Genomic DNA, 26,261 nt, shown 5'->3' with positions numbered 1-26,261 from the left:
TAACCCTATTTTGTACACAAGACCGTATAAAAAATCTGAAGATATCTTGTCCACACCCATAGTAAAATGGGTTCTTTTAGCTGCATATATTTAAAGTGAAAGGCAGTTTTATCTCTGAAACAAATCTTTAAATTTTATTGGGTTAACGCTAGAAAAATTTACATCTTTTAAAATTTTCGAGTTCATCTCTTATAAGATGAAATATCCTTCCAGTTAAACTGAGTTTAGTATACTAGTTTTGATATTTTTAAATTTTTTATATTTTAAAGGAAAGTTTAAACTATGAAAATAAAAATAAATCTGCCAAGCAACAAATAAAACGTTACTTTTGTTTATTTATTCAAACAATTATCAGAATCAACTTTGAAGTTTTATTCCCAAAAACAAACTTGCACGTTCTTCGAAGTTTACTCGAAGTTGTTTACTCAATTGTAGTGTTTTATCTTGTATTTTCGAAAAAAAAAATCCGTTTGAATACTTAAAACCTTATGAGTTGGCATAAATCAAGTTTTTTATCTTTGCTAGAACTTTTCACATTTTATAAATGCAATTTGAAAAAAACTACAAATCATGGCTAGAAAAATGCTCGAAATCACCATTATAACTTCTACAATACCAAGTCAATGGCTAAGAGAGGAAAAAGTTTCAGTAAAAGTACATACAAAAACAAACACTAAACTTTGTTTAAACCGAAACGTCGCAAACAGTCTTTCAACGTTTGAACCCGAGCACAAAAGAACTGAGTTCGGTTAATTTCAAACTCCCAGTTCCGAGTTCAAACTTCGCATTATGTTGATAATCCACGGCAAAGCAAACATCGTTCGGCAGATAGCGGAAATCTCTGCTTGCGTGACGTCACAATTGACTTGCGGAAGTTGTTGGAAGTTAACCGGATGATCTTTGAAAGCTCGTTGTGTGACGTCACCTATTATGACAGTTTCCTTCGTTTGAGAGGCGATTTTCTCCTTTCGAAACTTTTTTTAGTGGATTACCGTGTTTTGATTCGAGGGTTAATCAGGCTGACAAAAGTTTAGAGAAGAATTACACGAAAAAAACACAAAAAAAAAATTACATGAAAAAATTTAAGTCTTTTGTCTGCCTGATTCACAATAAATCTCGTGCGGATTTTCTCCTTCAAAATTTTTCATCGTTTTTAAACCAAAAAGGTCAAATGCTAACGAGTTTTGGCCGAATTCTGAGTGTAAAACTTGAGTTTAAAATTTCAAGCTGTGCGCTGTAAAAAGGAAACAGATTTCGATTGTTGATAAGGAATAAACTCAATTAAAATATTTAAACTTTTCAAATGCCCAACTGAAAAGCTTTAGAGCGTATAGTGCTCTATACAAAAATTAAAGATCAGACCACCAGGGGTTGAGTTTTTAAATAGATCTAATTCATATTTGTAAACTGTTAACGGCCTTTAGAAAAGCTACAAGCCGTTGAAGGTTTATAAGTTTTGTTGGACCACCTAGAAGCAAGCAGAATTAATATAAATTGCAAATAAAACTCAATTTCACACAAGTTGAAAGCTTTTCAAACCAACGAGACCACCTTGGGAGCGCATTGAAAAACATATTAAATTGTTTTAAATCTAGTGACCACGGTGCGAGGCACACTTGAAACTGTTGAATTATTAAAACCCACCGCGTGCTAACCAGCTGAAAAAACGTTGATTTCGTGCGTCAGGGACGGAATTGAAAATATATCTTGACAAGTCGGCTGCACGGCACGAAATTTTGTTTGGACAAGAAAATTATTATTTTAAGTTTGCTAAGCTCTACCACACTTTATACTGCTAGTTGAGTTGGGTGGAAATTGTGAGATTTGTGTTGAAATTTGTCAGCAATAGTGTTTTGAATTTATTGGTGTAATGTACGCAGAAGTGCTGTAATGTTTTATTTAAAAACGAACCAAACAACCGAATTAATTAAATTTTGACAACCCATTGAAAACGGCACGCTTTTCAGTGTTTAGATAGTTCTGAGTAATTTGATTAATCTCCTATCTGTTTCGTGATGTTTGAAAGTTTTTTTCTAATCAAACAAATTAAGGTTAACCATTATAAAAACATCATAGTTGGCTTTTTACATTTAAGATGAAAATTTACAACGGAAAAAGTCATAACCATGACTACTAGATGATAATTATTAATATGGCCGTTATCTAACCTAATCTAGTTTTCGATTCACGAGTTTAAAGTTGACAATCTTTATTATTTTATGTAATCTATTTCTTATGTAATGTTTATTATTTTATCAGGGAGTATTAAGCCAATAAAGAACAGCTGAGTTGTGAGATTTTACATCCCGCTGTTCGTAATGAGAAATTTTCACACCGAATTTATTTGCAGCTGAGTTCAAATTTAAGCAGAATAATTTGATTAGTTATGTTGTGAAATCGTATGAGTGTGTATTTCGGCTCGAAAAATCACCATTTTTAGTTAAAATTTATAAGGAAACTAAAATTTTATTAGTAGTTGGCAAGTAATAGAAAAAAAAGTGTAAATTATTTATCTACTTTACGTTAAAAAGAAAGTTGAACAATTTAAGAAAGATATCAACATTTCTTGTAACTCAACCTTTACTGGTATTAAAGCAAAGATAAAGTTCAGAAAAATAAATCGAAGATGTTTTGCGTTTTTTTTGGGAATTATTTGCCTGAATTAATTCAAATTGAGCGTAAAATTTTCAAAACTTTTTTTTTCAAAACATCTGTCAACAGCAAAGGTGAAATTTCATCAAATTAAAGTTAGGAGAAAATTGTCTTATCTGCAATGCAAATCAACCAGAACACAAACGGACAGGAAATCCATTCAATTTAGAGTTAAAAGTTTCGAAATAATTGTCTTTCGGTAGCTTTCATTACGCAAAGTTTGAAAAAAGTCTGGGAAAGTTTTTAATCTCGAACGATAATCAACAAAAAAATCTAGTACTTTTGATTTGAACAGGAAATCCTTTTTGAACTGAAGTAAAGTGACTCTAAACAATTATCTTTGACTCTAACTTCAAAAAGATCATAAGAGAAATTATTTATCTTGAAAGTCTGTTGACATAAATTTATATGTCTATTAGCGTCATGTCAAAAAATAATTGTAATAAATTTTAAGGAGAATGTTTTGTATTAGACAAACTTAAAAGGTTTGGGTGAAACTATTTTTATCTAGATTTAAATTGACAGGATATGTTTTGCATATTAGAAAAATATTTCATGTTTTAAAAGATCTGAAGAAAAATATTCTGATGAGACTAGATAAAAAGACTCAATTTTTTTTGACAGCACAAATAATTCCGAATCTGTAAGAGGAAATAGATAATTTAGAAGAAGACATTTCTAAATGTTAAATCGATTAAATCTATTAACTTAAAGTTTTTTTTACATAACTTCAAAAGAATGTTCAAATTTTAAGTTGAGTGGATTTAGTTACAACTCACAAAACAATATTCTACAAAAAAAACATTTAATTAACACTAGCGGATCAACTAAAATTGCAAAGTTGATTTTTATTCAACTCCGATGATAGTTTTGACTTTCCAATAACAAAAAGCTTCCTGTTTCTACTAATAACAGATTTAAGCAGATTACAAGACAAGAGAAAATACAATATCTGATCAGAGTTCATTAATTTGTTCGTTATTGATATCTTACTCTTGATTAATGCAAAATTGTTTTTCAAACAAAAAGTTAAAGAATCAAATCAGGCAGTAAAATTATTCAACAGGCAGTAAACTTGACTTTGAAAATCATTAAAAAAAGGAATTATAAAAATAATCGAACATCCTCAAATTTTCATTATTATTTCGAAGAAGACTCAAACGTTTATCTTGTCACTGAGAAGAAAATCTCCTTATTTTGTGAAATCAGCTGATAATCACGAAAGCGGATGTGGTGACGTCACTGCATGGCAACAAGGTGCTTCCGCTCGTCGTCAAGCGGATGTTGTTGCCCCGGGCAACACGTAGTTGCCATGAAGCAGTTTGTCGTTGCCAGGAAGCACAAGTCAGCAGCTTCCCGCCGTTTAACATGCTTCTTGTGTATTTGTGACGTCACAAAACAGTAAACACGAAAAAACTATTAAGAACAGACGGTAGCCTAATTGTCCGCTTGCCAAAATACTTTTTGTGTTTTAAGCACAAACAGTTTATGAGTTTTTCCATAAACAATCTGTTCAGCCGGAAAAGTTTTGTAACAATTGTTAAATTTAAAAGTCTAATTGTCTGTTGATAAAAGTTTTCCAAATTCCGTCTACAAGATGGTTTTTTGGTTATTTGTTTAATCAAAGCTTACTGTGCTTGGCAGAGATTCTGTTTGCACGAAAGAAATCCTTACTCGTTGAAGTTAGTGTTTTTGAAAGTGAAAAAATCTGTTTAGAACATGAAGTATTAATGAAAACGTTGTGAGTTAAAAAAAAAAACAACATTAAGAGTTTTTACATTTAACAAAAAAGTGTTTTTTCAAATACTAACTGCACTAAAATGAAAAAGTAAAGTTCTACAACAACAAACACTATTCACCCTGGTTTACCTTGTGTGACGCAAAAGTCGACGGTTACGTCACAACGACACAGCGTTGTAGTAGTAGGATGTGACGTAACAATGAAACAGGATGCAGCGTGGAAGCAGCTGTAATATGACATCACAATGAAGGAGAGGCGTGGCAAAAAAAAATTGTGCTGAAAAATTTTATGAGTGACTGAAACGTTAAGCTTTTTGTTTGCGCAAAGTAAAACTGTAAACATAAATGTTTAAAGCTCAACAAACCCAAAAACATTTTTTTTAATGTCTTTGGTTGGGTTTTAAATAACTGTAATAAAAAAAACTTAAGTTGAAAAACTTGTTGTTTAAAAATTTTAACATTTTAGAACTATGGCCACACTAAAGCCATCAAAGTTTTTGTTATAATGGCCTCTTTGAAACGCTCTTTCAAGTGAAATTTTTGGCCAAAAAACACAAGTGCGACTTTTCCGCTTTGTGACATCACAAAAAACTCATAAAATCATGAAAAGAGTTGTGAGAAAGTGGAATCGCCGATTGCTAATTATGACATCACAACGACCACCTATTCACACGAAAATGTGGGAAATACTGTGTTTGCTTATTCATTTTTTGAAAATATTGATTCAACGTGAATCACATATTTGGTTTGGTTTTTTATCACTTTCTCAAAAAAAAAGTTTTTAGATGTCATTTTATCAAACATTAAGAGGAGCACTTTTATTGGGCAACAATAAAAATGCGTTTGGTTTTTGACTAATGTTTGAAAATTCAGTTCAATTTTCATATAAGCATTTTGGTACGTTTAAAATAAATATATAAAATTTATCTAAAATAGTCACGATAGTCCCTGTTTTATTTGTGGGTATTGCAGTATAACTTTTATTAACTCTTTTTTTTTGTAAAATTTTACAGGTACAAAACTTCAAAATTACTTATTTTAGCTTTGAGAAAACGTTATTATTCCACTGATAATTCTAAAAAATAATAATCGTTGCCAATCCTTGTAAATAAACTAAAGACTAAAACTCAAAGTTTATTATTATTTGTTATTCCACTCAATATAAGTTATAACAAAAGTGCCCGTTTGACCCACTAATCACCGAATTTTCCAACCCCGTTGTAAAAACAAAACCATTGTAATTTTCTCTTCAAAACGTCGTTGTCACGTCACAATGAAAACAGTCGACTTTCGAAATCCTCCGTTGTCACAACAACCGGCGCCCCTCGGTCTCAATGTAAAAATTAGGGGAATTCCCCGAAATACATCCGATTTCCCCTTTCACAAGAGCATTAAAAGCTCATCCGCTTCTATAAATAAGTTTTGTTTGTTTGTTCCGGGGTTATTTTTAGAAAGGAGCCCTTGAAAAAAGTTTTTGGGATTTTTTCCGTTTCCGTAGTTCGTGAGATTTTTTTTTCCGTAGGTTTGAGTCATACAAGTTGTAAATCAATTTTTGACTCATGCTTTCTGCTTAATAAGCTAAAAAAAAAGTACAATAAATTATTATTTATTTTCGTCTTTGAGTCATGACAATAATTTATTTTCCGTATTTTTTTGTTGTTTTTATATACACATGAAACCCAACACCGAATATTTTCCGTCGATTTTAATTTCGGGCAATTTTCGAATTACTGCCACGATAAATCTTAATTTTTTTCGCTCAAAGAAATACGACTCGCAATTACGGTCTTAAATTTATTCTTGAAATTGCTTTTGTTGTGAAATATTTTTGTGAGTCATACTTAATTTTTTAAGCCCCGGCCGCAATTTTTTCATTTGTAAATTTTATTACATAGCGCCGAGTAGAGTTATTAAGGTGATTTGACGGTTATCGTTATAATTTAAATATCCAGTTTCAGTTGCGTTGTTCTTTTCGTACTTGATTTATATAGTACTTCTTTGTTGTTCATTTTGAAACTGGGTTACAATTTTTCTTAAGTTTGCACACAAAATTTTTTTTATGTCAAAAAAGAAAACGCATAGTCTGTGACCTAATGTCTGTAAGCTATTATAGAAATAACTGATAAATGCTTACAGAAGTCTTTGAAAGAGGTAGTTTAACTACAAAAAACATTTACTAGGATATTTATAACCGTTTTTCTGCCACCCTTATAGATTAAAACCGCATTTATGACCAAGTGTCTGAAATTAGAAAAAAAATTACAAAAGTAACTAAATATACTCTTTTAAGCTGATCAAAAATTTCCATGGTACTTTATATAACTCTGTTTAAGTTTATTTTTATATCTAACGCGTCAATGTTACCACAACTCTATAAAAAATAATTTTAAATCATAAAAACCTATTGTGCTGTCAGACCTTTGAATGTGTTTCCATTTTTACAAGTTATACTAATAAATAGTTTGCGCTACAATCAGCTATCTTGATAAGAATGTAAGTTAAACTAATACAAAACTCTGTGCTAGTAGATGCACATATTTCTCCAGGTGTATAAACGTTTAAAATTAAATGGTGAAAAGTATCCGTATAGAAAAAAACAAAAAGCCTTTAAACTAACTGTTTTTTATAAGGAACTTTCAATAAACTATCTGCGATACGCCTAATACTTATAAAAATAATTAAACAGACGAGTTATTAATAAACAATTTACAATATCGCCACTCACACGAATATATATATATATGTGGTACCAGTCTCCAATTTCGGCAGTACCAGGCACGCTTTCCCAACAAATACAATCTCCACCGCCACAACCTCAAAATATTTCCGGAAACTTTTCTGGTTTCTCGCGGCTTGCCGCAATCTCGAACGTGCAAATGTGTATTATGCTGATTTGAAAATGAGTTTGAGTAATTATCAAACTTGCTGTTGCTTCTCTTTTTCACCGGTGAAAATTTCAGTGTTTCGTGCAACGTTTGAAATGCGCCGGCGGTAAAAATAAGTTATTGTTTTGCTTGTAGCTTTCTAAGCTTTTTGAGCGATGAAAATTAATAAAATATGTTATTGTTAGGATACGGCTAAGTTTTTAAAGATGGTTCATTATTGTTTTAAAAAGAAACTCCCAAAAAAAGGTAGCAATTTAACCGTCCTGATAAAACATTTCAGGTTTTTTTTTGCAAATCGGATATTTCTGATGCGTACTTACGGCGTCAACTTCTGATAAAATCTTTGTAATTGCGTAAAAAACATTCGAAATTTTTTAAAATATAAACTAAGGAAATTATCAGAAAATTACGCAAATTTTTAAGTGTCTCGAGCAAAACAAGTTAGCAAAAAAAGTATTTTTAAACATTTTTTTTCGGTTAAGCGTTTAATGACAAAATCTATCTGATTGTGCACATCACTAAAATATTTCGTACTGTTAATTTATGGCCGTTAAATTGTCAACTTTACTGAATTCAAAATTTTTATTTGGTTTTAATTTCATTTCAAAACAATTTTTTAAAAGTTGTTTCTTGGTTTTATTTTCCCACAAACACAGCAAGATTTTAAGTGTAAACAAAAAAAAATTCTGATGAGAAAACTTGCAGCAGGTGACAATCACAATTGTGACGTCACAATTGCAATTAAAAGCGCGAAATCGGAAAAACACAAACAAAGTTTTCTAGCACAAAAGGTCGCGCATCCGTTCGAGATTTACCCACGAAACTTCTATGACGTAATAATCACTCGAATGACCCGGCACCGACCTCCGTTCACGCTTCGGCGCTTTTCGAGTGTTACGTCATAATTCGGAGCGGAAAGGCGGTTTTTGTGATTTTCGCGCCCGACAACAAAAAGGTCTAAAAATAAAAATTTCAACTTTTGTCAACTTGCTGGTAGGAAATTACGTAATTTGCCCGAAATTTCTCAGAAGTTTTAAAGTTTAAATTATTGGGTTTTAATGCGCGCGTTTTTTGTGTTTAGGATTTTAAATTGCACATTATCAACTTGAATTAGGCTTTTGCACGCGTGTCAGTATGAGCTAAAGTTTTGTAAAGTGTAGTTTGAAAACAAAGTTTACATAAAGGACACTGAGATTACGTTGGTCTTTCCGCTTGTGATCTGCACTTAAATGCTTGTGAGCGCTTGTAAAAAGGTTAAGAAAGGTTGTTGGTTTTACTTGCGTATTTCCCCGCTTTTTAGTTGCATTACTCATCAGTTTTAAACTGATATATATATTCTTGTTGTACACACTTGTTGTTTATAAGAATGTATATATAGCTCTTCCGACTATAAGGTTACACTTTTAACTTCTAAGCATGGAAGTTTGTATAAATTAAGCTGTGTCACTGTAGCTCACAAAAATAAGAAGTACATATGTAATAGCTATACGTTATTTATTAAAGTTTTAAAAAAATTCTGAATTTATTCTTTAAAAAAGTATTTAAAATAACCTTTCTGCTTCAAATACCAAAATTTATCTCTTTAAGTTGAGACATTCAGAACTAAAAGATACAATGATAGGCTATCATTTTTAAAACGGTATAATTTCATATAAATAGTTTATACGTCAAAATTTAAGCTACTTCTTTTAATAAATCTATAAATCTTCTTAATATATCCACGGTATTCGTTTTATGAGCTGAAATATTTTAATTTAACGTTTTTGAATGGTTGTAATCTGCAGTAAATCCGACTAAATATTTGCAAAGATTTTAAGTTTCAAGTTGAGATTAGTTAACAAAAGAACTTTGTTTTGGGTTGCTTAAAATATTCTTAAAGCCCAAGCACCCTTTACATGATTTAATGGAAAAGGAAAAAAAATATGTTTTTTGTCCATCTTTATGACCTAACTTTATAATTAAAAAGTATATTACATGGTTTTTCTACTTTAAGTATGACAAAAATTTAAACAATATTAAACCCTGTTGAAGGTGTTTTCCTGCATGTAAAAAGTACAATTGTTTTACGTGCTAGTAAAAGTCAAATATTTATATAACAGCTCAGAAGAACCATAACACTCATATAGTTTATTCCTCAAATTTTATAGAAATATGACTTAGTAGAGATGTCTAATGTTTAGAGCTCCTATAAAAGTCAGGAGTCATAAAACTATAGATAACTAACATCTAGGAGACCCTGTTTTATATATTTTTTAACCTATGACGTAAGCGTGTAAGTAAACAACTATGACGTAACAATAGAGCGATCGAACTACCGACCCATCCTGCATTTCACCACGCCCGAGAACAAGACGTTGTACGTGGGGGACAACTACACGATAGAGTGCAAAGTGTTCAGCGACGCCCACCCGTACATATACTGGAAGAAGTACGACTCCATGAACGAGACGAGAGGAAGCGACAACTACAAGACCGTCAAGGTGTGAAAAAAAGCGCGGGAAAATTTGTAAAAAAGCGCGGGAAATATTAATAAGTAGTAGTGTCATGATTCACAATGGGCTGGAAAGCGCACTTTGTCATAATGCATACTAAAAAACGTTCATGTGCTCGTTTTGTTGTGATTTGGTGTATAAAATAAAAAGTTTTTATATACTTTTTTTGATTGTTTTCTAATCCATTTTGTGATTTAATGTTGACTACTATTAAAAATACACATAAAAATTAATGACCAACCAACACTTTTTAATGATTTTTTAAATACCATTCAAAATGTTTTAATTTTTTTTTAATTAAAACAAAAGAGTTTCAATTTATTTTTTCATACACCAAGGAACAAAAATTCATAAAGCAAGTTTCACACACACTTAAACATTTTAGCATTCATTGGTGTCATCATTTTTCCGTTGTTATTACGTCACAATAGTCACTGCATGCTAACTCTCATCTAACCAAATAATTTATTCTTAATTGCAGGTACACTCGATAATTAATAGAAAAATGACAAAAATCTTTGTCTGATCATTCCTTATATACTTTCCTTTGCTCTTATATAAAGTCTGTAAATTAACACAGACATAATTTTGATTATTGTTTCTTCTTATTATATCGACTATTGTTTTTGTTTCAATAACAGTATCTTTCTGGGTTATTAATCATTATGGTTATAAAAATACTAAAGCAACAATTAAAGTGTTGCCAGGAAAGTCCAATTAAATTGTAATTACCTACAATAATAATTATTTATTTCTGTTTATCTAAAGTATTATTCTATTGTTATTGTTGCAATAAGTTGTATTTTCTGTCTACATCCATCATAACTGTTTTTAAATTTCAAATACTAAATCTTATTATAAAAACATAATTTTTTTTGTCAAAGTTATTTTTTTATCATACTTTTAAAAACTTTTTTATTGATAAACTACTATAAATTTTCTTTATGATTTTAAAAACATTTAGTTTTACACTACTTGACTGTATTCTTACTTCCATGAATTGTCAACACTAACTTTGACTTATATTTTTATTCTTTACCTGGTAAACATGTTTTAGCAATTGTATTAGAACCCCCATAAACTAGAATCACCACAAAACCTTCTATGAGTGATGTCTTAAAAAAAACCATTGATTTGTGGCGTTAATATTATTTTGATTATTAACAATCAATATTTTCTCCTTACTAACATGTTGTTGTATCGTTCCCCACATAGAGCGCCACCACAGCAGCCCGGTGATATACTGGGGGCACGAGGGCATGGACAACGTGACGGTCCACGTGGGGGAGACGCTAACGCTCAAGTGCTTGATAGTGACCACCCTCCACCCGGACGTCAACTGGAAGGTGTACCGGTCCATGGACGAGCCCGAGGTCAGCAGCAGGGAGGACCCGCCCGACGGGAGGTACCGGTGGCTGGTGGGCGAGAACTTTGAGTCGGTCGACCCCAGATACAAGATTTACGTGGGTACTTTTGCGTTGTTGGGGTGTGCGAAAGTTTATTCGTTGGTGCGGTTTCTTTGTTGCATTGGTGAAAAGCAGAGATCTTTTGAAGACTTTGGTACCTTAAGGTTACCATCTTAAGGTTACTTTTAGTTGTTTTAGCCCAAGTACTGTTTTTAGGCCGTTTCAAGGTCTGAGTTTTCAGAAGGTTTCTGCTTTTTTTGTGTAAAAAGTCAAAGAACTAGAAACCGCATTGAAATAAACTTTTTTATTGTTGCAATCTGAGCTATTTATTTACACGAATAAATAGATAACTTTTGTTGGTAAACTGCTGGACAAAAGCTTCGACCTAAATTCAAAACAAAACACAGTTTCTAACATTGTCTAATTAAACTTGTATTTGTAGCTAGTAAAGGATTTTTGTACAAGTTTTTAAAATTAAGAGTCTTTTGTTTTGAACTTACGTTTTAGTTTTTGTCTATGAAGTTTGCATTGTTTAGAACTATATTGTTGATAACTAGATATAAACTTATCATAAAGTTTAAGCATTTTACTAAATTTACAAAATTTAAATTATAAATATTCTGCTTTTATGTTAGATAATAGTTAAACTATGAGTACATCTTCTAAAAAGAATAATTTTTAAAATCATTTAAATAGTTTTCTTTAATATTTTTGAATTTTTTCATTTTAAATTTCAGTTACATGTAATTAAGTGATTTTTTTGGTACAAATAAATAATTTTTATCTACTTAAACTTTTAATTACGTGGATTTCTTTCTCTTTTTCTTACAATATTGAAGATTACTCTATTAGTTGATTTAAAATCTAGGAATATTAAAACTTAATTAGCCAAGTTTTAAAAAGCTTAAAATAGTCAAACTATTATCAATACAAGTCTAGTCTAGTAGTAACTTTTGGCCAAATTTTAGATAAGTTTGCAAATAAAAAAAATATTTTCAAATGTTGCTATACAATGTGTAAAGTACTTATAAATTATCTTTGTTACTTTCTTTCTGTTAATTTTTATTGCAGTTGTATTTAAAAAATTCTTTTTGATACAACAAAAACTATGAAGCAATTATTTATTATTATTATTTACTTAAAGTCTATGAAATTCAAACCTAATCATTAATTCTTCAAGTTTTAATCAATTTGTTGTGTTTTTCTACTTTGTATATTGTGTTTAAATAATTGTCTAACTTTAATTTTTTCTATTACAGCAAGTCTCTGACGACCCTGTTTTATATGTGAGTTTCAGCATTTATTTCACACATATACTACAACCTCTCAATTTTTTACTTGATTGCTGTGTTTTAGTTTGAGAGGACTTGTTTGAATTTGGTGTTGGGCTTTTTGTCGCATTGAAATTTATTGTGTTTTGCAAAAATTTCTTTATTTTCAATTTTTTATTGCATTTTCAACGTATGTTAGCCTTACTCAAAATTTGATGCAGAAATTAATACTCAAAGGAAATTATTGTTCCGATTTAAATCGTTAAAGAGTCAACCGAAGACAAAAAAGTGAATTTAGAGTAAAATGTTTTTTTGTTCCTTTTAACAAAGAAACCTAATATCTTCATGCGATATTTGTCCTTAAGTTTTAATTCAACCCATTGAAATGACACAAAAAAGGTTTTAAGTTCAGAAATGAGAGTTTCAGGCATAAAAACTTTATTGTTTTCAGTTTACGTCATGTTTTGTAAAACTGTGGGAACAGTTTCTCGCCGTAAATAAAAAAAAATTCAGTGTCAAACTTTGATTGAGGATATTTTTCTTTTTTGGTTTGAACATTTTTTTTGAATTTCGTACAAAAACATCTTTGTTTCAAAAAAAAGATGTTTTGTTATGAAACGTTTGATTTTTTACAATTTCATTTGATTTTCGTTTCATTCAAACGTGCAATCGTTCCACTGTATAAATGTACATAATGTTATCTAGCACACACATTTAAATATAGGACAGCTGACATATTACATATGAAACAACTGCATTGTCTTAAAAGTTGTGACATTAAAAATTGCTCATTTAAAGTTTAAAGTAAGTTCACAAAAAAAAGTTCACTGGAATTGTTGTCAGTTTAAAAAGGTCGGAATTTTTCGCGGTGTTTGTTTCACGATAAAAATTATTTTTATACGACTTTTAGTTTTATCAAAAAATCAATTAATTTAGGAACTCGTAATTTCATTTTACCTCAAATTTGCAAAAGTTTGTTTTCAAATACCTTAAAAAAGTTAAAAAGAAATAATGAGGATTTTTTACGTTTTATTTTTAGATCTAAACAAAAATAAGTCAAAACTATTCTTATAAAAACTTTAGGTAAGTGAACACAGCTCAAACAATAACCGAGTCACTAAAAAGACAATTCCTTTACATACGAAATAAAACATTAAAGACTTTTTATCCAACCAACGTTTAAAAACTTTCGCATGATAAATCGGCGTAATTAAAAGCAATTTACTTTTTTTCCGCTTCGAAATTTTTCTCTTTAGAAGATTTAGGGCAGCAAAAATTTCGCCTTTGAAGTTTTCACCTCGAATTTTCGCCGTAAACAAACATCAAAGCGGCCGACTCACGCCCGAACTTAAACACGAAGCAATCAATTTTTCGTCGGCTTTGATGGCAGATTTCCTGTGTGCACATGCAGTTGCTGCCAATATTTAAATGCGTGTGCTGGGTGTATATTTAATACAGCTTGTTTTTATTTAGATTTGTTCATGTGTGGTTTTTTGTGCATTTTTTTTGTATTTTGATTGTAATTTATTGTACGCAATTTCATTTTGTTGAATGTTTCATTCGTTTTTATGTTTTTTATTACATTATATTTAAGCTTTACATCAGTATACAGCTTGTACTTTCATTGAACATTTCTTTGCTACTTCTGCATTGTTTCATGTAAATTTGGTGCTTTATTTCGTTGATATCATTGCTTAAACTCGTCGCTTGTTTTCATGTTTCACATTCATCATTCGTTATCACACTGGAGTTTTTACTGACAAACTTGTTCATAGTTTCAGTAAGAATGAACTGAAAATTTAGCATGCAAAAATCGTCAAATAAAAGCAAAGTGTTTAATTTCTTTTGTATGAAACTGCAATTAAATAGATAGATTTAATTGCAAAAAATGCTGTAAAAATTGTATTTAATTAAAAGACTAAAAACATTTTTACTGAAACTTAAAGCAAGTTTTGTACCTGCAGTTAAATAGTTTTTATTAATTTATCAAAGTTCAAATTAATCGCTAGATTTTTTGCATTAGAAATTTTCTGTTTCAATTTAATTTAAAGTTTTAATTTACTAATTAACAAAAAACTTTTGCAATTTACAAAAGCTAAATCTAATGAAAAAATTTCTTTGCAAGTTATGGAAAAAAAAGCATTAATGTTTATGTTATGTTTGCATGCCAATTTCGTTGAATATATTTATTTGAATCAAATAAATATACGTGTTTGTTATGCCGCGTATAATAGATTTTCAATAGTAAATTTAACGTAAATATTTAAATTAAAATTTTTTTATGGTGCTCTCATTAAATTTGAAAACGGGTGTCATCCAAAAGCAAGCTAAAATAGTTCATGCATTTTTTATTTAAAATATTTATACTTTTTAGAAATAATAACCATTCATGTGGTGTTTACTAAGCTCTAAATATATAAAGTTAGTTAACTATTTATGTTTATAAAATATTTAATTGTTTTTTGATTGTTTTTAAATCTTATAGATAAATAATTTTTTATATATTCTGTATATTTTATAATAACATTTTAATGTTTAACTTTAAAAAATTTCAAAGTAAGCATTTAAACAATCTTAAAATTTTTACACACATTGCACCTTTTTGTCAAAATAATTTTTCAGTAGACTTTGAATACTTATTTAAAAAATTTTTTAAAGTAAGAGTTTTTTAAGTCTAGTATTTTTATGTATTTATATTACTGAAAAAAGGACAATTTTAACAAATAACTCACTTGCAAAACTTTCACATAACCCACTCTGACGTCACTCGAACAACTATGACGTGTGCACGCGCGATCATGACGTCACAGGACTTCGACCTGATGCTGCCCACGCGCGACATGATGAGCCTGACGATCGTGAACGCCACCTTGGAAGACACGGGGCTGTACGCGGTCACCGCCCACAACAAGAACGGGAGGCGGGACCACTACTTCACCATCACCGTGTTAGGTGCGAATGTGGTGGCAAAAATTGAAAACTAATCCTGGTGAAAATCCTCTCCTAGGATGAACATGGTGGCTTTCATATATAAATTAACACTCAGATTCAAGAAGTAACTCGGTGGCTAATCACGCGTTTCTTTATAAATAAAAAAGTTTTCGAGAAGATTGGGTGGCAAAATTTTAAGCATGTTATCTAACGAGATCGTTTTATATTAATTTTAAGTAACTCTTAATTTAGTTTTTATGTAAATATTTCTGAAAAACCTGATAAATTGTCGAGCAAAACTGAAGCATGTTGGAAAAAAGAAGAAAAAGAAAATGAAAGCACTGGTGGCAAACTAACATTAAAAACAATTAATTTTTCTAATATATGTAGAAGTAGCGTGGTGTTTTTTAACTTATGGTGGCTTTTTGTAGTTTTTAAATATTTTTGGTGGATTTAAATGCTTAGCGTGCTTTTTATCTAAATCTCATCTCAAATAAAAATTTGGTTTCCCCAAATTTCTACTTGTATTCCGTGCAAAAGTTTTACAAAGCTTTGTTTACACTTTTTAAAGTATTTAATCTCAAAATTTCATATTAAACATCCAATTTAAAATAACCATGTTGAAAAAATGTTAATTTTTTTTTTGCATGACTAAAATTGTTTGCTTTGTTTTAAATGCTGTTTATTATAGTTTTGTTAAAGAAAACTCAAATTGCAAAGCACAAAGTTTTATTGAAAACAATGCTGTTTTTTCTTGCACAAAAAGGTTTGAAGTCTCAAAGTTTAATCTGCTTTAGTGTTACCTTTTTGAAATTGTGTATTTACAATGCGTTGCAAAAACTTACATAAAATGGTTATATAAAGGTTAAAAAAGAACAGTATAAGCTTTTGACTATGAAAAATTTTTAAACGTTCTTTTAAAGTCTTTATGGTTGTCCTCAAATAACTTTTGTTGCAATTTAAAAAAGTCTTACAATAAATGAAATAAGAAACTCAAAATATTCAAGATGTGCTCTTATATTTAAGTATTGAACTTAATACACAAGAGCAATAAAAGTTAATGCTCTTAAAGTACGCAAAATACTTAATACACACATGAGAAGCTGAAAATTCCTTCAAACTTAAACCCGTATAACTTAATAAGCAGCATTTTGAAAGTATAAAAAAGCGAGCAATTTCATTTTGTAAATTCCTCTTATCTTAATATCCGCAATTTTCTATCAACTTTCGGAAGCAGCGGTTGTTTTTATCTGCAAATTGTTGTATAACACGAGAATTTATTAAATTGCTTTGTTTAAAGTTTTGTTGGCAAAAATAACTGAGATTTGAAATAACTTAATGTAGTTTTTTCATAGTAAACAAATCTTTTACCCACAATTGTTTTAGATATTTTTAAATTTTACTTCAATTTTTTGGTGGTAGTATATTTTAACAATTTATCCTTTTTACTTACTGCGCTTTTTTACTTTTTTCTGGTGTTTTATGCTTATTAATTTTTGCTTCTTTTTCTTGGTGGCTTTAGCATTAAATAGTTATGTTGGTGAACTTAGCTACTGTAGCATATTTAAATTTATTAGCAAAACTTTTAGATTGGTGCTGAACTTATTATAGCTTAGCTTTTACTGGTGATACCTTTTAAATAAATCTAAACATAAGTTGGTGTAAATAAATAAATAATTGGTGTAAATTTAAATAAAAACTGGTGTAATAATACAATGCATGTGACTAACCGAGGTGTTTATTACGTCACAATAGAAAGCGGGGCTGAACTCGACCGACAAGGACTTGCAGCAGTTGGAACTGAACAACGTGACGATGGAAGATGAGGGCAAGTACGCTTGCAACGCTGGCAACTCGATCGGCTCCAACGAGATAGTTGCCAGGGTTTACGTCAGAGGTAATATCAGTAGGGAGTTGTGAACCGCTGAAACTGAATAACTTATTGAATTTTTTGGAAATAAATCTGAGAAAATTTGATTTTTTTTAAGATATAAGCAAGTTGAATCATTTAAGGTCATGGGTTTTATGGGAATTTTTTAGGTATTTAATATAGGTTATGTTTCAGTTTAAAGGTTTTTTATCATTTTGAATAAAACAGAGTAAAACTTTGGTATAAAGGGCTACATTAAAAGAAATTTTACTCTTTATAAGCATAATTCTATCGAATAATTATTATTTAAATTGGCTAAAGTTATAGATAAACTTTGACTTTTTGAACTCGTTGTTATAGCAGTTCAAATCATCAGTGTAAAATCAGATACACAAAAGTTTCAGTGGTTCTTGATTCAGTAGAAATATTTCATCTAACTTAATTTGCATCTACTTTTTTTGGTGATTAATTTTCTGGTGTTAATCATTTTGTGATTGGTGGCTTTATACTAAATTATTTATAAAAACTTGTTAAGTATTATTACAACTCTTCTTAATTAAAACTTGTATACAGCAGTCTTAAATCTTTTTATTTAAAATAAAATGCTTAAATAAGTTTGTAAGAGTACCTAACTGATACAAAGTATAATTAATCATTAATCATCTGAAGTGTTAAATACAAGAAAATGTTAAAGTGTGGTTTTGTTATAGAAACAGTCTGACAAAACCTGTCAGCAAACTAAGCATTTGTAATCATAAAAACCTTATGATAAATTGAAGCTATTATCCAGCCTAAACACACTAATTAAGACAAATGCAACATTGTACTTGTTGTTTGTTCCTGTATTATAAGGGGTTAGTTCAATTAAACAAGGGCCGTTAAAATAATTCAAAATGATTTATTGGAAAACAACATAATAGCAGTTGTGTAAAAACAACTTTACAACATTTAAATAACGTTAATGGGAAATTTTGTCTTTTTACAACATTATTGTGTTTTTATAAAGCCATAACACATAGTTTTGTCATTTTTACAACTAAATTACAAAATTAAACACTCGGAATGATTTATTGGGATCAACAGTCAATTCCTTGTAATAAAAACATGATTACACCAATAAATAATGTGTATCAGTGCACTAAAGAACATAATTTTGTCGTTTATACAACATAATTGTTGACCTTTTACTCTAATTGTTGTTTTTGCTACGACCTTTTGGTCACACCCTCTCTAAATTGCATTAATTGTCGAAGTTGATTAATTTGCAAAAACACAAAGCAGTTGTACTCTGGTATGTTTTGTATTTAGTCAAAAGTATTTTACTCCCACTTACTTATTTTAAACTAAAACGATTGGTAATGTCTATTTGTTTTGATTCATAAGATTTTCAAATTTAAGTTTTGTTTAGCATCAAATAATAAAGACATTATTTTACCCCTGAGTCTTGTTTTGGCTATCGAAATTACAATTTTAAGTTACAATTTTTACTGTTAAAAGGCCATTAGAAAACTGTTTAGGTGTAAACCCAACATATTTTGTATCAAATACAACGATAAGTTTTATGTCGAATTTTAAGGATTTCTAACCAACTTTGTTTGAATCATCAATATTTTGTTGTGTGATATGGTTTTAAAAGCTTACACTTCCTGTTTTTAATATTTAAACAAAAAAAAAAGTGTTTAAAAACCGATTAATCAATAAAATTTAATGTTCAAGTGTTTTTGCGTCAACATAACTAAAATTGCTAGAAATTAGTATGGGTTTCTTATAACTCAAAAAACAAAAGTTTTATTAAATCTAAACCTATTTTTTAAATAACACATCCCAGAATTATAAGTGTAAACATAGTTGGTATATCCAAACCCATATATATTTTCAAAATAACTTAAAGTTTATAAAAATCTTTCAAAATACTCTTTAAAAGATAATTCACTAACTGAAAGATTTAAGACCTGCTGTATGAAGATTTACCCGTTCGTTTAAAATTCAACAAATATAACTAGAATTAAAATAAATAAACAAACAAACAGAGCGCCCGCCACCGAACCAGAACCCGGGGATTGAGGGAGGGCTGCAGATAAACTACATCTGGTTGATACTGATCGGCGTTCCCGTCTGCATCGGCTTGCTCATACTCAACGCCGTGTTCTGCCACCTCAGACACAGGAACGCAACTCGTTAGTTTCGTTTGTTTGTAGAAAACATATGGTTTAGGTAGTTGGTTAACGTTTTCAAGTGTTTAAATCTAGAGTAACTGACTAGTTGTAAAATACACAGAAAATTAACTAATTTTTTTAGGGCTCTTTTACAATGAATTTTCTTAAATAGAAATTAAATAAAAGTAAGATAGTAAATTTTTTTAATGTAACTTATAAATTTTTTTAAATCCTTAATGGTATATAGAAATATAATTAAAATGATAGCATTCCTTCAAATACAAAAAGGAGATGTTAAAATAACGTAATATTTATTTTTAAAGCTTGGCTTAAAATTAGCCACACTCATTCTAAATGTAGTTTAAATAATCGATTATACAAACATTATATTGTATCTCAATAATAAGTTACGTCAATAAGTATAATATATTGTTCATTATATATGTTATATATGATATTTATAACTTAAATTAGAGATATTATTATAACAATAAAGATCAAAGAACTTTTGTGATGATGATTTATTTTATTAAGATCATATCTATTTTATCATTAAATATAATTTATTAATATTATAGACTTTTATAACTTATGTACACATAAAAGAAGTTTAATAAATCTCATTATTCGATGTGTTCATGGGAAATTGGTTAATGAAATAATTTAATTCAATAAATTATCCCATTGTAGTCTGAGACAATAAAAATTTACTTAATTGTTTGTCAATAAAGCATTGTTCTTGTTGACCTTGTTAGAATTTATCAAGTTTATGCAAGTTTAACACTTCTCAATTTAACATCAAACTTTTTATTTTTAATAATAAGTCTTCTATCCACAAAAGAAATTACTTCATTAACGTGATATTAAAAAGACCACTAATTTAAATTAAGACATTATTATTGATGTTTTATTTACTAAAATAAAGATCACAGGAAAATTTTCAACTTTTAAAATGTCAATGATCTCATTTGATCTATTTTTAACATTTTTTGATAAAAAAGGCCACTTCTTAGACAAATGAGTGGTGTAATATTCTGGATATATGAATTTATAGTTGTTATTATACTTTTTTAACTTCAATGTCAAAAATACAAAAAGTATTATAAGTTCGATTTAAAGATTTCAAGAACAACGCTTGAATTAATTAATCTAATTATTTTGTTTTTTCAGCAATTATTCAAAATTACTGCGGGCTTAAATTTTTTAAACAAGATGATTAATTAAATGGTAATTAAAGACACCGGCGTAGTTTGTAATTAAATTTCAATTTCTCATACCAATTACGTTTGTCCATTGTTGTTTTGTAATCACAAAAAGTTTGTTGTTTGTTAAATTTTAATCATACAATTAAAATTGAATGTTATGCAAAATTAAAAGGTTAAGTTTTACGCTTTTATAAAAATGTTGAAGATTTAATGATTAAAGAAAAACAGATAAACTTGTTGCAGGTTATGCTTAAATTTTGAGTATTTTTATGTGTTTACTATTCATCCTTCAAGTGTTTCTTGATTCTGTTAGTGAATCAGTTTTGTGCAAGTCGTAAAGTATTTAACTAAAATTTATTTTATTTTATCTTTTTTTAAACATTTTTCGTTAGTCTCTGAATTAATAAAATTTAAGATTAAATACAAGTTTTCAATTAAAATAAATCTTGTTTGATTTTCTAATTTATATATTTTTCAAAATTTCCGATAATCAGTTGAAAGAAAAATTCTCCTCATGAAAACGGCTATGAAGCAAAATGACATCATAAAGAACCATGACGCGGTATCGATGACGTCGTTCCGCAGTTCGGAGGCTTCCACGACGTCAGAGGAATTTCTCGTGTGACGTCACAATCAACGAGTTGACGGATTTCCCGCCGAAATGAATTCAGATCCGGGGATTTTTTCATTCTTGGATAACTATGACGTCAGACTGTGATGAGGATTGTTTGTGACGTCATCATTGAAATAATTCGATTTTTTTCCAATTGGAACATTCAAGAACTTTAAAAGATTCCAAAAACTTTTTAATTCAAATGTTTTTATATTTCATTTTTTGTCATTTCTGTTTCAACCAAAGACTTTTTATTTTCTGTTTTTTGATGTTAATTTTTATTTTTTTCTGTTTGAATAAAAAATTTCGCATGAAAAATCATTCCGTTGTCAGTGTCTGTTGTTTATTGTAGTTGTTCATTTAATATTTTATTTCAAGAGTTATAGATTGAAATGCTTAGTTATTGTATTTTAGGGTCAAATTGCAGTTTTAAAATGAAAGTAGAATAAGAAAAAGCAAAAAAAAAAGTATGATAATAAAATTATAGATGGTTATAGTTCCTCAATAACACAATCTAATCGTTTAAAAAGGTTTCAAATAGTTCAAGTGTAAAAATTTAACAACTATCAAGTTTGTTTTAGGAACCTCTGTGATGAGTTAGCAGAGAAAAAAACCTTATTTAAGTTAACAGTTTAAAAAGGTTTTCTTGTGATATTTAATTATTTAATATTATTTAAATTAAAATAATAATATTAATTAAATTATGATAAAGCAAGAAGTCTGTAGTTTTTGCAGCCAACAAATGCATTTTTATTCTAATAAAACAAATACTCAATTAATGCACATTTGAAAAGTAAATTTGATTTTTAAAAGATTAAAATGAAAGAAAAGAAGCTATGTCAATTAATAAAAGGGAATTTAATTTAAGTTATCTCTTTAATTAATTAGTTTAAGTAGGAAATCTGCACACTAAAAAGATTAATGCAAAACCTTAATACTTTAATCATACCTAGCAACAAACTATAATGCTTAGCAACGATTCGTTTCTAGGGAAAATCCCAATTTAATCGTTGTTTTCAGGGTAACTGCTTCCGTTTTTAATTCCGGTCAACGGTAATTTATTTTCAATCGTGGGAAAAACCCTAAAGTGAAAAAGTAGTTTCCTGTGACGTCACAGTTTGCAGCTGCAAACTGATGACAAGTGAAACCCGGATGTAGTTTGATTTATTGTCAAAACATTTTGTCACTTTTTATTATTTTTTAGGTTGTTTGTTTACGTTTCGATTGGATATATATCTTGTTATTGTTATTATTTTTTGCTTGTTTATTACATAGATTACATTTTGTTTCTTTTCTAAAGTATACGTTTATACTTTATGTATATAAATACTTGTTAAAAGTTAATGCTTAGTAGACTCAACCATTTGTATTTACTATTTGTTGATGTTGTTATTTATGTTGTTTATTATTTTTGTTTTGCTTGTTTATATATCTTGTCATGTTATTGATATCTATCTTTTATTATTTTTCATACCTTGTTTCTTAAATATGATTACAGTTATAATAAGTTGATGCCTTGTAGACTTCACAATTAGTCTTTATGATTTTATGTTTAATATATTATGTATATTGTTTCTGTACTGAATGTTTATATATCTTGTCATTTTTATTAGTACATACTCTTGATTATTGCAGTGCCTATACCCATATTTGTGTTGTTGTATTTTTTGTTTTGTTTATTAGTTTATATATATTTATATATAGTTCTAATAAGTTGATGCTTGTTATAACTATTTGTAAATTTGTTCATTGTTTTCTTAATATTTGTTGATAGTTATTCTTACAATTGTTTTAGTTGTTTTTTTTGACATGTTTTTAAATTTATTATTTCTTTTTTGTTCATAGAACTTAATTTGTAAGTAGACATTGAATAAATATATAAATACCGCTAATAATGTTGTATTGAAATTATGTATTGCAATTTTTTGTAATTTCACATGTTTTATTGTTATCTACAAAGATAAAATAAATGACCCAATTACATTTATGTTGCTATGGTGAAGCCACTTATGTGAAACACGTATTTGTTTTTTCCGGTGGAAATTCTTATCAATGAAATTAAATTCCATTATTTATTGCAACACCTTTATCTTTTCTTTTGAAAACATTTATTTTTAGCTTTTTTCATGGGAATTTTCTACAAAGGTTTTATTTATGTAACTCAAATTTCCTGTTTTCAATAATCTTTGTTTTTCTGTTTGTATACAATCTTTTTCTTTATCAAACTATTCTTTTTATATATGGTGAACAATTTCTCTTATTTTTTGTAAAATTTCATTCTAAAAACGTATATGTTGTATCATCCTATGAAATTTTCTTATTTACTATTCTCAAGTATTTTGTTTTTTTTTGTTTTATAATCTTTAAGTAGTTTTAGGAAACGACATCTTGTATACTTTTAGTAAATCTACATTAAATTTTTTTTACTTAGTTTTCTTTATTATAATTCTTATATTCTAGCTTAATTTCCTGTTTACTTTTAGCAAGTAAGTAAAACCAACCAAGTCGTTTACTCTATAAGTTCAAACATGATTTCAACATCTGAATATTTTCCTACCTTGCCACATATCCGTACATATTAAAAAATATTTCCGATTATTCACAGCAAGTTCGGTGTGAAATTAAGTGATAATGTTCGCGTTATGTGCGGGTTACGTTGGTTTGTTTCTGGTGAATTTTTTCCAGGAACGTAATTTCGTCGCATGTACGCATCCAATGTCGCAATAAATAGTTTCAACGCTCTCCTGTGAACTTTGTAATTATTTCCCCGGAATTCGTTCTTTTTTATTTAGCTTTTAATCTGAAGTAAACTTTGTTATTTGCTGGGTTTGTTAAATTACCCATTAATTACCCATTAATTAATTGTTAAATTACCATACAAATATTCACTATAAATTTAATTCCTTTTTTGATTTTCATTCTCACTTAGACTCTAGTTTTTTTTTAAACTGTTGTACATTATATTTATTAAAAAATATTGTTTTTTCTAATGTTTTACGCTTTTACAATTCTATTACTTTTATGAACACTTAGAAAATACAGTTTCTTTGATTTTTTCAAAGCATTTTTTCTGTCTCTTATAATCGAATATGTGCTCTTGTAAAGAACTTTTAACAGTTAAATAAGCGTATCTATTTATTTTTAACATAAAGACAACTGTGCTTTATTTTACGCACAACACAATATTATAGCAACAGAAACGTTCTCAAACCCAAGCTGTTTTGTATTTTATGTTTCCACAACAAGAAACTCGTGTAAAATAATTCAAGTACATCAATTTTTATTTCGTGCTTCAGCGTTGAACTTTACAAATATTAATACCTCTCTTTAAAGTTCAACAGGATTTTTGCTAATGTCTCAATGTCTTAACATGAAAGACAACTTTTTTCAAATCTGTTTAATACTTGTAAACTTTAATACGTCTGTCAACGAACTTTGTATTTTTTCTTGTAGTTTAAAACTTCACCTTTGGTAACAGTGCAGTTTTTATGTACTTTTTGTGTCGACCGGGATTAAATTAGCTCAAGGTAATTAGATTGTTTTTGTTTGTAAATTTATTATTTGATTTCCACCATATCAAAGCGTTGTAAGTTATTTTTACATACCAAAGAATTACACGCTTTTTAATGTTCAGTTAAAAAACTTAAAAGCATTCATAAATGTTTATGTTAGACTAAAACTGTTTTAATTAGTATAAAAGTCAAACATTCCTTTAAATCAAAAAACTATAAGCTTAATTTTTAAAGCTTTGACAAGTAGATGTCATCTAATCATATAGTAAAAGCTAAATTTAATTTGAACTTTGTTTAGCTTATAGCAAACTGCTAGCTGACAATAATAAAATATAAACTTTTCCTAATACTGAAAGTTGTATATCTTAAAAATTCCATAAAAAACTATAGTTTTAACTAAGATAAGATTTATATACTATTTTAAATGTTATCACTAAAACACTAATTAGTATTTCTCCTATAAACTTATTTTTAATATCGAATGTTGTATCTCTCGTCCAATCCGCAAAAAATTATAATTATAACTTACCTAAGTTATAAAACAAATAAATAAAAAAATTTAAACAATTCCCAACAGCCCGCCTCACCCCCATCAAGAATCCGTAAGTAATAAAACATTATTTTTAATATTATCACTAAAACACTAATTAGTATTCTTCCTATAATATTATTTTTATTATTGAAAAAAAGTTATAATTATTACTTACATAAGCTATAAAACAAACAAATATAAAAATATTTCCCAACAGCCCGCCTCACCCCCATCAAGAACCCAGACTGCATACCGGCGCTGGACCACATCGAGTCGCCGGGGCTGATGTTTGGGGACGAATTGTGGCAGAAGCTGCTGTTCAGCGGCACCCCCAACATACACCTGCCCATCTGCAACGTCCCCTTCGACGAAAAGTGGGAGATTTCCAAGAAAAAGTTCGTTTTCAGTAGTTTTTGAAATTATATAGTTCAAGTAGTACCTTAATTGTTAGTAAACAATACAATACATATTTCTACGTTCGTTTTTCTAAGAAACATTTAAAAATTTGTTGATATAACTGTTAGATAAGTACCTTATTAGTATTTATGAATGTAAAACAGCATAAAGTTAGAATTTTGTAATTTACAGTATTGAGTTAAATACGTTAATTACAAATCAGGAAATTTGGGAAAATTAGGAAAAAGTTCGTTTTTTAAAATTATATATGTCAAGTTGATTTTATAGAAAATGATAGAGGAGGCATTCATAATAAAAGTAGCTGCACTTTAATAAGTGACAATAGATAAGACAAAGTTTATTATGAGCTTGTTAAAAGTTAAAACATACGGTTGAAGTTAGATCATAATTTGAAATATTTTAATTAACTTATTAATACCTGTTTAAATTGATAAATAAAGCAGCAGTCATTGAAGTATGATATCTTAGTTGTTAGTAGACCTAAAAAGAAATACCTTGCTTCTGTTTAGTGTCGTTTCAAAACTAGTCGGTCTCTTTGACAAGTATGTACTTTTTTAATAATAAAAATTTAAAGAACAT

The 26,261-nt window shown here is 28.8% G+C and overlaps 1 protein-coding gene across 6 annotated transcripts in view; it reads left to right on the top strand.

The window, feature by feature from the left end:
* The window catches only part of LOC145831331 (fibroblast growth factor receptor-like), a 58,369-nt gene that overhangs the window by 11,906 nt on the left and 20,202 nt on the right, over positions 1 to 26,261 (top strand). For 2 of the 6 annotated variants that reach the window (XM_082938547.1, XM_082938546.1), the window contains 5 exons: positions 10,985 to 11,232; positions 12,435 to 12,461; positions 17,133 to 17,274; positions 19,278 to 19,424; positions 25,483 to 25,660. In XM_082938547.1, coding sequence (XP_082794673.1) covers positions 10,985 to 11,232; positions 12,435 to 12,461; positions 17,133 to 17,274; positions 19,278 to 19,424; positions 25,483 to 25,660 — 742 coding nt within the window. Of the gene's footprint in view, positions 1 to 9,578; positions 9,758 to 10,984; positions 11,233 to 12,434; positions 12,462 to 15,256; positions 15,399 to 17,132; positions 17,275 to 19,277; positions 19,425 to 25,482; positions 25,661 to 26,261 lie in introns of all 6 variants that reach the window. The other 4 variants (XM_082938551.1, XM_082938549.1, XM_082938548.1 and 1 more) reach the window with 3 other exon arrangements.

This window comes from Thalia democratica, chromosome 3 (genome assembly GCF_965202585.1).
Source record: "Thalia democratica chromosome 3, ktThaDemo2.hap1.1, whole genome shotgun sequence".
In the NCBI taxonomy this organism is placed as follows: Eukaryota; Metazoa; Chordata; class Thaliacea; order Salpida; family Salpidae; genus Thalia; species Thalia democratica.
Note: the sequence above shows the minus strand (reverse complement) of the source record. Positions and strands in the feature narration are given on the sequence as shown.